The 13939-nt window shown below is 44.2% G+C and overlaps 2 protein-coding genes across 4 annotated transcripts in view; both read right to left on the minus strand.

Annotated features, from left to right (window-relative positions):
• arhgap46a (Rho GTPase activating protein 46a) overlaps nucleotides 1-11338 on the minus strand; it is a 37072-nt gene extending 25734 nt beyond the window's left edge. Inside the window, exon 1 of one of the 2 annotated variants that reach the window (XM_060068713.1) lies at nucleotides 11151-11338. In XM_060068713.1, the coding sequence (XP_059924696.1) occupies nucleotides 11151-11164 (14 nt within the window). In that variant the 5' untranslated portion in view covers nucleotides 11165-11338. The remainder of the gene's footprint in view (nucleotides 1-11150) is intronic. The other variant, XM_060068712.1, reaches the window with a different exon arrangement.
• A 316-nt stretch (nucleotides 11339-11654) lies between these two features.
• sulf2a (sulfatase 2a) overlaps nucleotides 11655-13939 on the minus strand; it is a 13072-nt gene continuing 10787 nt past the window's right edge. The window contains exons 16-17 of one of the 2 annotated variants that reach the window (XM_060068720.1): nucleotides 13546-13599; nucleotides 11655-13185 (exon numbers count right to left, since the gene is read on the minus strand). In XM_060068720.1, the coding sequence (XP_059924703.1) occupies nucleotides 13155-13185; nucleotides 13546-13599 (85 nt within the window). In that variant the 3' untranslated portion in view covers nucleotides 11655-13154. The remainder of the gene's footprint in view (nucleotides 13186-13545; nucleotides 13600-13939) is intronic. The other variant, XM_060068721.1, reaches the window with a different exon arrangement.

Consider the following 13939-nt stretch of genomic DNA (forward strand, 5'->3'; position numbering starts at 1 on the left):
AGGGGCGGGTATAAGGCTACATATAATGAAGCTTTTCAAAAAGGGGGCCTAAGCTGTAAATATCCCCACTGTCGTCCCCTCCCTGAATGCACGTGATCACATACACGCACGCAGACATACACACAAGTTATCTCTCTCTCTCGCTCTCTCTCTCACACTCACACTCACACACACACACACACACACACAAAAGGGTTTTTCATCCCAGATTTATATCGAGACATAGACAACCCCCCACGCTGATTTACCTTCAACTCAAGTGTGTTTGGCCATTAGTTCCTGTAACTGAAGCAGGGCCGCGTGTTCCCACCTTAGTGGTCCAATGATTTATACTGTATTTCCTGATGTGAAGGGTACATCTACAACCTACGGTCTTATGCTGTAACGATGTAATCGTTACAGGGAGAACCGGTCCTGCCCCTCCTCCCTGTCCGCCTGGGAAGAGGACCAAAACAACGACGGAGAACACGGAAACCTGTTGAGCCGTGAACCGCCCGGGGCCCGGAGCGCCTCGGCCCAGAGCACCTCGGCCCATCCTCCTCTCAGCCTTGGCAGGAGGCCAGGCGTCCAACTCCTGACCGGGCATGTGCACATACATATATCCCCCCACCCCCACACACACGCACACTCACACACCAACTCCTGATCGGCGGTCAGGAGTTGGTGTGTGCGTGTGCGTGTGTGTGGGGGCCCGGGGGGGGGATATATGTATGTGCACATGTGTGTGCGCGTGCGTTATAATCTATATGCGTGATTGTATTTATGTGATTGAGTACATGGGTGAGTAGAGTGTGTGTGTGTGCGTGTGTGTGTTTGTGAGTATTTACGTATGTGTGTGTGTGTGTGTTGGTTTGTCTGTGCCTGTGTGTGTGTGTGTATGTGTGTGTATTTATGTATGTGTGTGTGTGTCTGTGTGGGTGGATGTTCTATGTGCATGCATGTGAGAGTATGTATGTATTTATGTGTACCAGTTACAAAGGGAGTTTTTCTCCACGATTAATAACCTGTCGTGTTGGTGCCGGCTGGGAGCCGGCCTGCTGGGACCCTTGTGGACATGAGCAGATAGGTAGGAAGACGGCCCCTCGGTGGAAGGTCAGCTATTAGCTAAACGTGTCTGGGGCACTGACGGCAGAGAGTCCGTTAGCTCTGCTGTTTGTCGGTGAGCTGTGACATCCTTTGCCGCCTCCACTGAGCGTATGATCTACACACTATAGCGTTCACATGATACTGACAGGGCCTTTGTTGTTTATCCCGGTTGTTTTTAAGTTCACTCGTCGTAACAGATATTTATTGATTGAAGGAAATGGGGCCTAACAGAAATATATGTATTGATAGGATAATACCAATTTCATAGTTATATTTGTCAAGGGTAGAATGTGTGTGTAGTGTGGTGTTATAAAAAAGAAAGACAGTGAGGCAGACAGTAGAACGTTTGCTCATCGATAATAGAGGTAGTGAAACACAGGTTGTAGTACACCAATACTGCGGTACAGAAACTCTCTGTCTCTCTCTCTCCTTCTCTCTCTCTCTCTCTCTCTCTCTTTGTCGCTCTGTCTCTCTCTGCAAATGTTCATACATGGTTTGGAATGCAGTTAGCACTACCTCATCCAAGTTGAAGTCTGGTCCCAACGTTTTATTTTAATGAGCTATAATTAACGTATTACACTTGGCAGCGTTGTATGACTAATCAACAAACCAAGCCAAATGCAAGACCTTGTGTATGTGTGCATTAAAAAAACACTCTGTGCCCCCATGTCTCAGTGGTGGGGTGGGGGGAGGAATAGATCACTAAAAAAAGCCCTTATGTTGACAAGCACCAGACCCACACCCACCTGCCCTCGGTAAACACTGGTAAAGACACAGATAAAAGACAGCCATGTTGTTGTGAGGGGTCCGTTAACACTGTTATAAGAAGGAAGCAGTTAAATCACACCTTCTTCAAGTCCTCATTCCCCTAAATGCCTTTGTTTCATCTCACCTCTGCGATTCTTGTTGTTTCTTTCCAGATGGAAAAAGATAATTTAGCGTAATTTACCCTAATCGAATCCATGAAAAAAGTTTATTTTAAATATTGAATTGTATTCCCTATCAAACCCAATGCTGTTTTCAACGGATTCATGTCTTAACTAAGATCATTTCACTCTGCAGTCTGTTTTTCTGTGGACTGTTCTGTGGACTGGGTCTTATGAAACAAACAAAATAATGTTAAATAAATTCAACGGGTAGGGCTGGACGATAAGGCCAAAATCGATATCATGATACATTGCCGATACTATAATTATTACGATATCTGGTAATTAGTGTGTTAACACTAATTACCATGGTTCTGACTCAAGCCTGAATACAATATAATGACATTAAATATATTACTTGTCAATAATCGATAAAATACCAATATGTTTTATTGTCAAAACCTTATAACATGCCTCGCTTCATGACTCATCATGACCTCTGCAAAGTTTAGTCCCTTCCCTCAGAGACTTTGAATTAAACATCAACTCGAAACAAACATGAAAAAAACATGACAGACACAGCTCTGACAGTATCAACATCTTATAAAAACAGGCTAAACTTATGGCCACTGAGTTTACCAGTGCTTCAGGATACAGGAAATGAACAGTGCTCTGAATCAGAGTTGATTCAGAATACAAAAAAAGAGGGCAACGGGGTGATGCTGTGTATAAAATACACAACAAAATACGTCTAACACAGTGGCGTTTAACCATGTATACAAGACGCTTAACCCTCTCGGATTTGCATACAGATTTACCTGAGTGGCACCCGGAGTACTGGGATTTCCCTCTGGGGATTTGGGCCGCTGCATGCATTTACATCCTTAGACACTGACGTAGCCTATTGTATGCTGCTTGAACGCATTTTACTGACTCTGGGCTCTGAGCCTTAGTCATTGTTGATGCTGTTCAATGCATATTGGGAAAAAAAGCATATCACAGTAAATCATGGTCGATTTTATTGTGATTCAATTTATCGTCCACCCCTATCAAAGGATTACTGTTTCTGTGCCGGGGGGCTACTGTTGAAAGGCGGAAATTCCGTCTTGTGGAAAACTTTCACTGAAACAGTCAGCGTTCATTCGCACAAACTCTCCTGTCGACACACAGGCTAACTGTCCCCCCCATTTGGGTCAAGGTTGATGGTTGTTCTGGAATGGCCTTAAATATGGCTCCCCACAAACACACCTCTGCAAATAGCAGAAAGCAGAAGCCGGCCAAAGCCAAAGTGCCAAATGGTGCCCCACATGAACACACACTCTCTCTTTACCATCCTGCTTTTCCCAGAGGCTGCTTTGAGAAAGAGAAATACATCGTCGATCACCCACAATTTACAGTCGTCCTAAAAATAACTGCCAATCTGAGAGCGTTTTCCCTGAGTGAGCCGGGAACAACAGAAAACGGCTCATGGAATCTGCTCCATTGTTCCGAGCCAACCCCAACGAGTAAATGGCACTTCTCCCAGCAATGGAAAACACAGAGGACTGGACAATATGTTGTCTAGAAATAGGGCTGCAAACAGCACTCTGCCATTGTTCAGCTTTGGATTTCAATCAAACTGAAAATACCCGTGTGACTGTTTATGGTGATTGAAAGATAAACTAAACTAAACTCCACTTAAGGCTTTGCTCTGGGTATCTTAGTCCTGAGGAGTCGAGGGACAGGGTTTATATCGGATAATCCCGCAACTGTTGAAGGATGTGGTAACACCCCATTGCCAGTGCGGCATATCTGATTGAAGTAGAGGTGCCACACTTACAACTTTTGTTATCAATTCATCTATCAAACTTCTACCTTTCTTCTAAAAACGCACATTATTGCAAGAAATAATGAGAAGTGAAAAACAAATGAATCCTAATTTTTTAACATACTTAATCGTAATAATGTTCCTTTAAACCTTTAATGATACTGATCATAGTCATTCAAATGTTAGATTTATTACATTACCTACATAAAGACATATGCTTAACATAATTAGAAATACAAATATTTTCATGAGCTAAACAGGAAAGGCTTCTTTCAAAAACGTTGCCAAATGTTGTGGCCATTGTTAACGTCATTTGTCTCCAAGATTGGTTAAGGGTGAGACAATAGACACAGCAGTAGGCAATTTAAAAGAAGCCTTTTAGCATTTAGTGGCATCATAAAGTCACCTCTAACCTCGCCAAAACAACAGCCTATTCTGAGCTAGCCTCTGTGGCCTGGGACTGTCAAAGTCGGGCCAGGGAGGACTGGTGGTTCCACACAGGGCCAACCATTCAGCCAGGAAACCCTAGCACTCTGTTAACCAGCCACTGCAGCAAGTGTCAAGGTCCACCCTAACCGGTGTTGTATTTACAGACCTGCCCTCTCCTATTTACAGACATAAGGCATCCTTTCTCCTCAGCTACCGCCTTTAGAAATACAAGCCACACAGCAAAGAGAACGAAAGAAAGGCATTTGTACTCACCTAGAAGTGCAGCCTACAAATCCTCTGGCAGCAAGAGTAGAGAGGGGGGAATGCTAAACTGCCAAACTAGTGTTATTAGTGAAAAACAAACCTAACCCATGTCGTTTTTTCTTACCACAGGCAATTTGTTCCCTCTGAGCAAGGAGAGGGCTGGCCCTTAACACAATACAGGCGGTAGCGTTGTAGAGGCAGCCGTCTGTTTGAATATGCATAGACCGTGCACAAAGTCTACTTGGCAGATACAGCTGCTACTAGGCAACAGGCTTATCTAAATATTGTAAAACAGGAGCAGGGACATGGGACAACAGGGAAGGCATAAGGTTAGCTGCCATGACTGTGACCAACTCAACCTAAACTGTAGACCTGGCAAAACCCGTAGCATCGCTCCTATCATTAGTGGAGCAGGGCCAAAGTTTGTTCTAGAATGTGTAACACCAACAAAGGCTTCCAGTGAAAAGGAGAGGTGAATGACTGGGGGGCACTGTGTGAATGGGAGATTACGTAAAAGTTACATGTAATGCTTTGAAATACAATTGCAAACAACACACTTTGGAAGATGTTGCTTAAGGTAAGGTTGGCCATCTTCTTGCCTTAGTGTGGTTAAGGCTTGTTGCGTACAAGGATTTGGATGCAGTAATTATAAAATCAGGACACTAAATAGTTGCCATAGCTACAAAAAACATAAACATCAAACACAAGACATAATTGGGCTTTGGTTGAAAACACAGCATGGCGACTTGGTGGCTATGTGGGTCCTTGTTGTGTGTGTCACACTAGCAGGCTCCCACACCCTAGCCAGGTCCTCAAACACAATCAGTCGGGAGAGGGCACATGTTTAGGATTGCAATGAAAACCTGCACCTGTCGTGTAAACATTCTTTGCCGCTTTTGTTTTGAAACCCACTGTTCCTGCTGTTCCACTGGGATAGCACAATAAGGACATAATAGCAGTGTGTGGGACTTTGTATGTTTGTGTGTGTGTGTGTGTGTATGTGTGTGTGTGTGTGTGTGTGTGTGTGTGTGTGTGTGTGTGTGTGTGTGTGTGTGTGTGTGTGTGTGTGTGTGTGTGTGTGTGTGTGTGTGTGTGTGTGTGTGTGTTTGTAAAAGTTCACGTTCGTTTGTTATTTGAGTGATTCATCAAAATAAAATAGATGGGCATATAAAATGCTTAGTCTGTAACAGAGTAATAGACCTCTGGGAGAGACAACTTAAAGAGTTCTTCATCGGCAGTCCAAGCACATAGCGCATGGTACACTTGTTGCCTTGACTTTTACAGTAATGTGCCCCTTAAACGGTGTGGGCAGGGGCATGTGTGACTGCATGCACACACATGCCTTTGTATGCAGAGCTCCCGATGCATGAACCTCTCTGTGAAGAGCGTGTGTGGTCAAACGTCTGGGAAGTTCCTCCTTCAACCCTATACCTGTAGGCACAGGATTCATGGATGGCTGGCTTCTCGCCTTACACAGACCTGGAATGGTCATGGCGGGGGGGATGATTTGCTTCCAGCAACCTGGGAGGATGATGAAACTCTAGTGGACAACCCTAGCTTTTTTTGAGTTGCTATACCCTTGCTCCCTGTCCATTCCCCTCTCTCTCTCTCTCTCTCTCTCTCTCTCTCTCTCTCTCTCTCTCTCTCTCTCTCTCTCTCTCTCTCTCTCTCTCTCTCTCTCTCTCTCTCTCTCTCTCTCTCTCTCTCTCTCTCTCTCTCTCTCTCTCTCTCTCTCTCTCTCACTCTCTCTCTCTCTCTCTCTCTCTCTGTGTTCTCACACCCAACCGTGACACATCCAGCAACAGTTGTCCAAGTCCATTCCTCACACTTCCTCTACTGACACGGGGGAAAGGGGGGTTGCAGGCCAGGGGTCAATTTTCATGGGACGGTTGAGGGGGGGCAGTGGGGGGGGGTATCAGGCGTGAAAGAGCAGGCCTTGTTGGAACCTACTAGGGCACTGAAGGACGTTGTGCAAAGCAGGGCAGGCTGGTTGCCATCAGCTTAAGAACCAACAGAAGGGTTGTCGCCTGCCTGGCACAGAGAGCATGGTTGGTGCAGGATAGTCTTGAACCCACTCTGTTGAATGTCATCCTCTCCATTGGAGTGTGGAAAGGACCGAGAGCAGGTCATCCATCCATGTTGGCCTCACTGTACGCTATGACTATACATAGTCAAATAAAGCATCAACTAGCAAAGCCTTTGTGGGCTCCTACAGCCCATTTAACAAACTTTAACTTAATGAGAAACTTTCCAATAATGTGCATAAGACGGAACCGTCTGTAAACTTCTCACTGGTTTTCCCAGCCTCATTTAATTCATGCTTATTTGCCCCAATTTCCCCATTTGGTTTTCATTGGCCCTTCTGTTTTAGATCTTTGGTTAAGACATTTCCTGTTATGCTGTGAAGCACTATTGGTTTTTGGAACATGGTATACAAACTTTCTGTTCCTCTGTTTTAATAAGATGGGTTTAAAAAGGCAGTTATTCTCAACTTGTGGGTATGTTCGTTTTTTTGGGCATTTTGAGTGGTGTGAGCATCTGCCAAACCTTCATCTTTAAAAATATGATAATATGAATATTTAAAAGTTAATTAATGTTTAAATGGCTTACCATTTCATTGAATCTAGCCCAAGTTGTTGAAGCTTTTTGTTGTTTTGTTGTTGTTATTGCGCTATGTTTACATTCTTGATTATGGCAATATTGGAAATATACATTTTATGGGTTGTGACTTAATGACTAATGTGGGTCCTGAGGCTAGACCAGTTGAGAAGCACTGGTTTAAGGAGTATAAAGTAAACTGAAATATATAATCACTTCAAAGTAATGCCGTCTACCCTCTAAGCCTGAGTCAACCATTCTTACGAGGAGGGGGTATGTAGCTGAGAGAAGAAAGACTGACAGCTTTGAGTCACTGATATGACTCTATACATCTAGAAACGCTTGGAAACCTGACGATCCGGTTGTGTTTTTGTTCCATACTGCCAACCGAAGGTTTGAGACAAGGGTCCCCTTTTAAACCAATTTTCCCAGCAACAAACCCAACTTTTCTTTCAACGTTTCAATCCCTCAGTACAATGCCCAGGTGTCAGTTGTCTTCAGCCAAGTCAAAAGGAATATGACCTCCTAGTGTGCTGTGACAGATAGTAATATAAGGGTTGTTTGGAAGTGAGAATAGTGTTGACTCTGAAGTAAGAAAAAATATCCTCACTTGATCATAATCAACAAGTTTTGCATTATGTAAGGCAATGGATCTATGGGAAGGGATATAACACGTTACCTAGGTAACAGGAATGCCCGCAAAGACTATCATTCATATGCATTACAAAGCCTTTGCAAGTGGACCTTATGCTAATTCTTGTGATGGAGCCGAACAATAGACAGCATTGTCAAATGAACGGGTAGACCTCATTCAACGAGAGCTCTCTGATGCCTTCCCACAAGTCTGGCCAGCCAATCAGGGTCCAGGAGGGGAGGGCCCTAAAACATGCATAGGAGAACTGGGGAACTGCTCCAACAGCTGCCCTAATCCTCAACTAGGGACAGTTACCCCTTCTCTTGGGGCACCGGATTAGACCGGATCTCGCAAGGTCATTTCACCACCTTCATTTCAGTCTTTCCCATGCTGCTTTCCAAATCCTGATTTTACAGTTTCACTCCCTACTCCCTTGCCCTGCCAGACTGCAACTACTACAGAATGATTCTTCATTAGGTGTGAGAACATAGCACCTACCTACCTTGCCAGTGATTCCAGCAGGACATTTGGATCTTTCTCTCCGTCTCTGCGTTGGTCGTTTACAATGCTGCTTCAAACACTGCTCCATGCATACATGCTATCCATGGAGAAGGTTGGCCTCTGTAGCTCTTCGTCCCACCAAACTAGATGAATTCTGTAGGAAGGCTGAAGAACTTCTTGGACCCTCTGCCAGCTTGGTAGAACAGTCTGTGTCTGTCTGACCACTGCAACTTTAAAACTGGGGCAAGTCTGATAAACAGCAGCTTCTGTTCTGCCCTAAAAATCCTCCCCTTTTTAGTGGTGAAGCATATGGAAACTTTTTCAGGTCAGATAAGAGCGGGGACGAGAGCCAGCATGTGCAGGAGACGAGAGGCCTAACATGGGATCAGGGTGGACATACTGGGCAGACTCTGCCCAGGGCACCAGCTGTCAAAGCTAGAAACAAAGAGGTCACTTGTCGCAACAACAAGACAGACAAATGAACTGATTTGGACAAAATTGCATTTCATAGACCTCGGCATACACTGTCCAAACTTTTCACTTTATCCCATCTATTAGTGCCAATGTGACTCAAACAAATAACATTTCATTGTTTATATGGTACTGCTTCTTCAACTTTTGCCATGATGCTTGTCCCACAGAAACATGAGTTGGAAGAATATTTGTCCCTTGGCAGTCTGTATCTCGAATGGAACGATGTGGAAGTTACAAAGATTGATTTGTAAATGTGCTTCCCTCCCACCCCGTCTTGGACTTGTATATTTGGTATCGGGATTTTGCCCCCAGGCCCCTAAGAAAATGTGACAAAGCATTTATACAAGTGACAATAAAATATCTCTTATCTAATCTCGAGCACTTCTAAACACTCCTACCCTAACTGCCCTACCCCTAGGTTCCCGCTTTCACACAAATTGTAACCTGTTTTTAACGTGCTCGCCCTAATCTCATTCGCAAGTTGAGCACAGCGAGGTCACAGTATGAGCATGAATTGTCCATGTTTCCAAAAGCGAACCCCTGATTTGCGTTAAGGGAACATTTTGGCGTAAGCAGGGAGTAGTTGCGTCTGGGGGGAGTCTTTAAACCCAAAATCCGCCCTGCTAGAGTGCCACCAGGGGCCTGAGTGGGAGCAGAGGGGCTCAGGGTGGTCCCCTGTAGGTCCCAGGGTCGACAGCAGGTCCTCCAGGATTAGATACAAACCCTCTCTGGTGAAGACATTAACGCTATCTGTCCCGGTCTGAAAGGGGGGGTGTTCTAAATAATGAGCCCTGGGGGCCACCGCTGGGTGTCAGCTATGCAGATAAAGGATTAATATGTCCCACGTCGTCAATACAGATCTTTTTTAGGATGCAGCAGATGGTGGACACTAACGGTGTCAAATGACAGCCGTTAGTGTTGTCATTTGTGTGTCAGTCAGACAGACCTCAGAATTAGTGTGCATTATACTTTAATTATTTTTAGTGCATGTATCTTGCACCTAAACCCCACCGACTAATATTGCCAAATCCAATTTAACATCAGGGAGGCCACAGGTCAACGAGTCGAAGCTGCATTTATAAACCACACACATGAGTGTTTCCAGACGTCAGAACATCGGGTTATGAAAGGCTTGAAAAATGTATCAAAAGCAAACTGCATAGCATGATAGAAAAAGTTCAAGATCGAAAACCAAACTTTCAGATTTAAGTGTCAATGTTCAAATTAATCCTACATAACAAGAATAGAATGAACAGACCACACCAAAGATCTGCAATGCTGTTTTAAGAAATAACAACGCAAAAAGAGCCATTGACACCAACCATTGATACTTGGTTTGAAATCACACATCCACTCAAAGGCACAATCAAACAGATCCATCTTCAAAGGTATTGTAGGATGGACATCCTGCCCCGTCCTTGGTTGTCATTGTCTAAAAGGTCCAACTTAAAACTAGGGTAACCTTGTTGGAAGAATGTAGTGTTTGGTTGCCTTTTGTGCCTCTACTATTGTGAGCCACCAGAGTAAACATGGGGGACAAGGGAAGGGTGTAGGTCTTCTTCTACACTCACTTTGACACCCTAGCCTAACCATTTCAGAATCATGTAGGCGGTAAGGCATATGAGAAAAGGAATACCTACAACAACCAAAGGATCCATAACTGCAATTTGAATTATGTTGAGCCTATGAAGTCCAGGTTTTAAACTAAATTGTAATCCTATACATCTAACGAACGGAAGCTTCAAATAACACACACATTATAGCAAACCATCAGACTCAAGAAATGAATAAAATAAGAAGTTGTTGTTTTTTTGATGCAAAACACAGTCCAAACAGAGTAACTAACTAAATGTGTTGGCCAGGCCTATATCATCATTTTAAAGTTGCTGCTGGGGGCCTTAACCCAACTGTTAAAGGGGACAACAAATTGGTCTCACAACCACAAGAAAGAGTTAGCAGAACCAATCTGCAGAATAGTGGAGGAAAAACGCGAACTGCGTTGCCATGTCAATAGTTACGCTGAAAGTTATGAATTATTTATCTGCTATGGCAATGTAAGAGAATATGAAACAAGGGGAATTTGTAGGTTCGATTAATAAAATAGTTATTTATTCGTCACATGCCTAGAAAAGATACCTTAGTGAGAAATAAGCTAAGATACTTGGCGGCACTCATGCAGCACGCAACTACAAATTCAGCTCAAACTCACACTTTCATGTTTTATCCCACAGTTGTATTTGGTAACGTATTATTATTACATGCTGTAGTGCTAAGCCTGATTATTCTTACCGATAATAACAATACATACATTTAAAGTACACAACTTAACATATATGAAGGCTTCCATTCAATCGCGCGGATTTGTCTAGTATCCCACCATGGTGGCCACTGTTTGAAAGCTTGACGACAGTTAGCAGCGAACACACTCTGTTATTATAGACTTTGTATAACAAGACCGAATCAAAATGGGAATGAAAGGTCGAACTCTTACCTTGCTCCGGCCATTATATTCACATTGTTAGCAAAACGTGGATAAAAGAAGAAGGTATTTAGCGACTGTTTTAAGCCCGGGGGATATTTTCTTCTCACGGGACAGCGCCGCTGCCAGAGTAGTGAGCAGTGAGCACGAGACAGCGCTCCACTGGTGAATCCGATCCGCTGTCTCCGCCTCTCACTGTGAACCACGGGCTGGGATGGGGGGCCTCTACCCGTCCGCGCGCACACACACACACACACACAAACATGCACAAGCAGTCATGAGTAGCCTACCTTATCGCTGATCTGATTACTAATCCAACTTTTTCTTTTAGATAGATAGACCTACAAAGAAAGTATCCTCTACTCTACTATCATCACACTAAGATGTGTATTATTTGAAAGACTACATTTTAAATGAACTATTACCGGTCATTTAGGCGGTTGAGAATGCTGAAAAAAGCTAACAGAGACACCTGCTGGATTACAAAGAGACTCGTGCATTTTCAGAAATGGGAGATTTTATGGTCAAACAACACTTTATTCACATGTACACTCAAGTCTATGGAAGTTTAGGAAGAACAAATCAATTGAGCTAACAAAGGCAAGTAGCTAAAATTCACATCAAGAAGTATTACATTGTGCTGTCGTAAAGTATACATCTATTCAATTTACAGGGACCTTTCTTTTCACAGTGAACCTTTTAAGTGCTTTTTCATTTAAAATGTACACTAAATCCAAAACACAATCCTTCAAAAATCAAATATGTCTAAACAAGAGGATACAAATTAAGAGCAATAAGTCTTCAAGCTACATTTCTACCCTAAAGATCATTTTTGTCAGAGTACATTAGGCCTATACAAGAAATATCTGTCCCTTCAGTATTATAAAAAATATTGTAAACATTTATATTAATTGCACAACATACATTCAAATACATACTGTACTGTAAAGCAAGTTTTTTTAGCACCATGTATAGCAAGCGGAAAACAAACCATTTGGATATTTCTACAGTGGGATATTGACAATACAAATAGGTAACATGCCATCCAATCATAAAGCATATTACCAGCAGGGAAGTCATTGCGATTGTACAAAGTGAAACTTTGTGGTTACTGTCAGAGGTGTAGCTGGCATGATCATGGTAGGTGAACTCTAGTCCTCTTTGCTCTCTGAGTAACAACAGTATAGTGTGAGTGTGTGTGTGTGTGTGTGTGTGTGTGTGTGTGTGTGTGTGTGTGTGTGTGTGTGTGTGTGTGTGTGTGTGTGTGTGTGTGTGTGAGATGTTGCATAAATGACATTCATCTACATTATGGTTAGCTATGATACAAAAAGACTGCAACAATCATCCATCTTCATCATTACACCCTGGTCCAGGCCACTTCTCACGTACACAGACGCCATCGGTGCACAGCTTTGAAACAATCAGCCTTCAGACTGTGACGCGCCCAGACAGCTCATCGACGCTTATTCAGTGCGTACAGCAGCAGAGTTGACACCACCCCAAAAAAACCCTCTTCTATATCAGCAGTGCATCTGTTCACTCCACCGCTTCCATGCGCCATGAATAGAGAGCAGATTAAAGCTGATATAAACTATGTACAGGCAAGACCCGACTGTCTGCTTCGGAGCACAGAGAGAGAGAGGGGGAGAGGAAGAGATGAGGTGTTGCGAGCCCCCATGGGCCACGAGCGGTGGAAAATGTGAGTGTGTGTTATGAGTGTAAACGCATGTGGGGAGGGAGAAACAGACACACACCGCCGGTATCAGATTGGAGTTTTTTTTTTTGTGTTGAGCTCAGCACTTCTTCTGCTCGGATGATAATGGCCACAATCTGGGACCGACCCAAAAAAGCAACCGAAAAAAAAGCAAAGGAGGAGGAGGAGAATCGCATCGCAGGGTTACATTCCAACAGGGGGTGGCCAAGGTCCTCTCGTTCTCCCCCGTTCTTCCGCTCCCACCTCCTCGACCGGAGGGAGACCTGGTGTGGCGGTGGCTGATCCCGGGATGCCGCTGGGACTTAACCCACCCAGCCTTCCCAGATCTGGCCTCTGTGTGTGTGTGAGTGCGGGGGGGGGGGGGTGAGACGGACAGATCACATGGGTTAACGGGGGCTCTTTAAAGGGCGACCACTGGCTACCGCAGCTCCACTTGTGTTCTGCAACGCTGCCAAAGAATACACGGTGAGAGCAACAGTAACGAGGGAGCGGGGACCGTAGCAGCATCCCTGGCTTGTGCGCATTACGGGGAAAGAGTGCAGCTTTGCCATGCAAGGGAAACAGAGAATATGCACGTGTGTGTGTGTGCGTGTGTGTGTGTTTGGTTTATGTGTGTGTGTGTGTGTGTGTTTGCGTTTGTACACAGGATGAGGACAGGGACGAGGGATAACAGATGGTCAATGGCTAACTCACAGCGATTTGGAGGAGGGCTTCTTCACTTTTGGCCGCTTTCGCCGCTGAACCGGCCTGAAGCATGCACAGTGCGAGGCAGATGCACGTGCATGGAGACACACACACACACGCACACATACATTGCATATGCAAACAGCAACACGCTCACACACAAACACACACACATACACACACACACACAGATATAAACACACACTCACAGATATAAACAGTCACAAACGCACACACACATATAAACACACAGACAGACAAACACACACACATACAGATATAGACACACACTCACACAAACACACAGCAGAGACAAGCAATTAGGCATAAAGACCAAAAAGGGAACAGCAGAAGCCAAACGCCGGCTTGCGTTTCCAACCCCCCCCCCCACCCCCCGTGTTAA

This window comes from Gadus macrocephalus, chromosome 13, assembly GCF_031168955.1.
Source record: "Gadus macrocephalus chromosome 13, ASM3116895v1".
Lineage (NCBI taxonomy): Eukaryota > Metazoa > Chordata > Actinopteri > Gadiformes > Gadidae > Gadus > Gadus macrocephalus.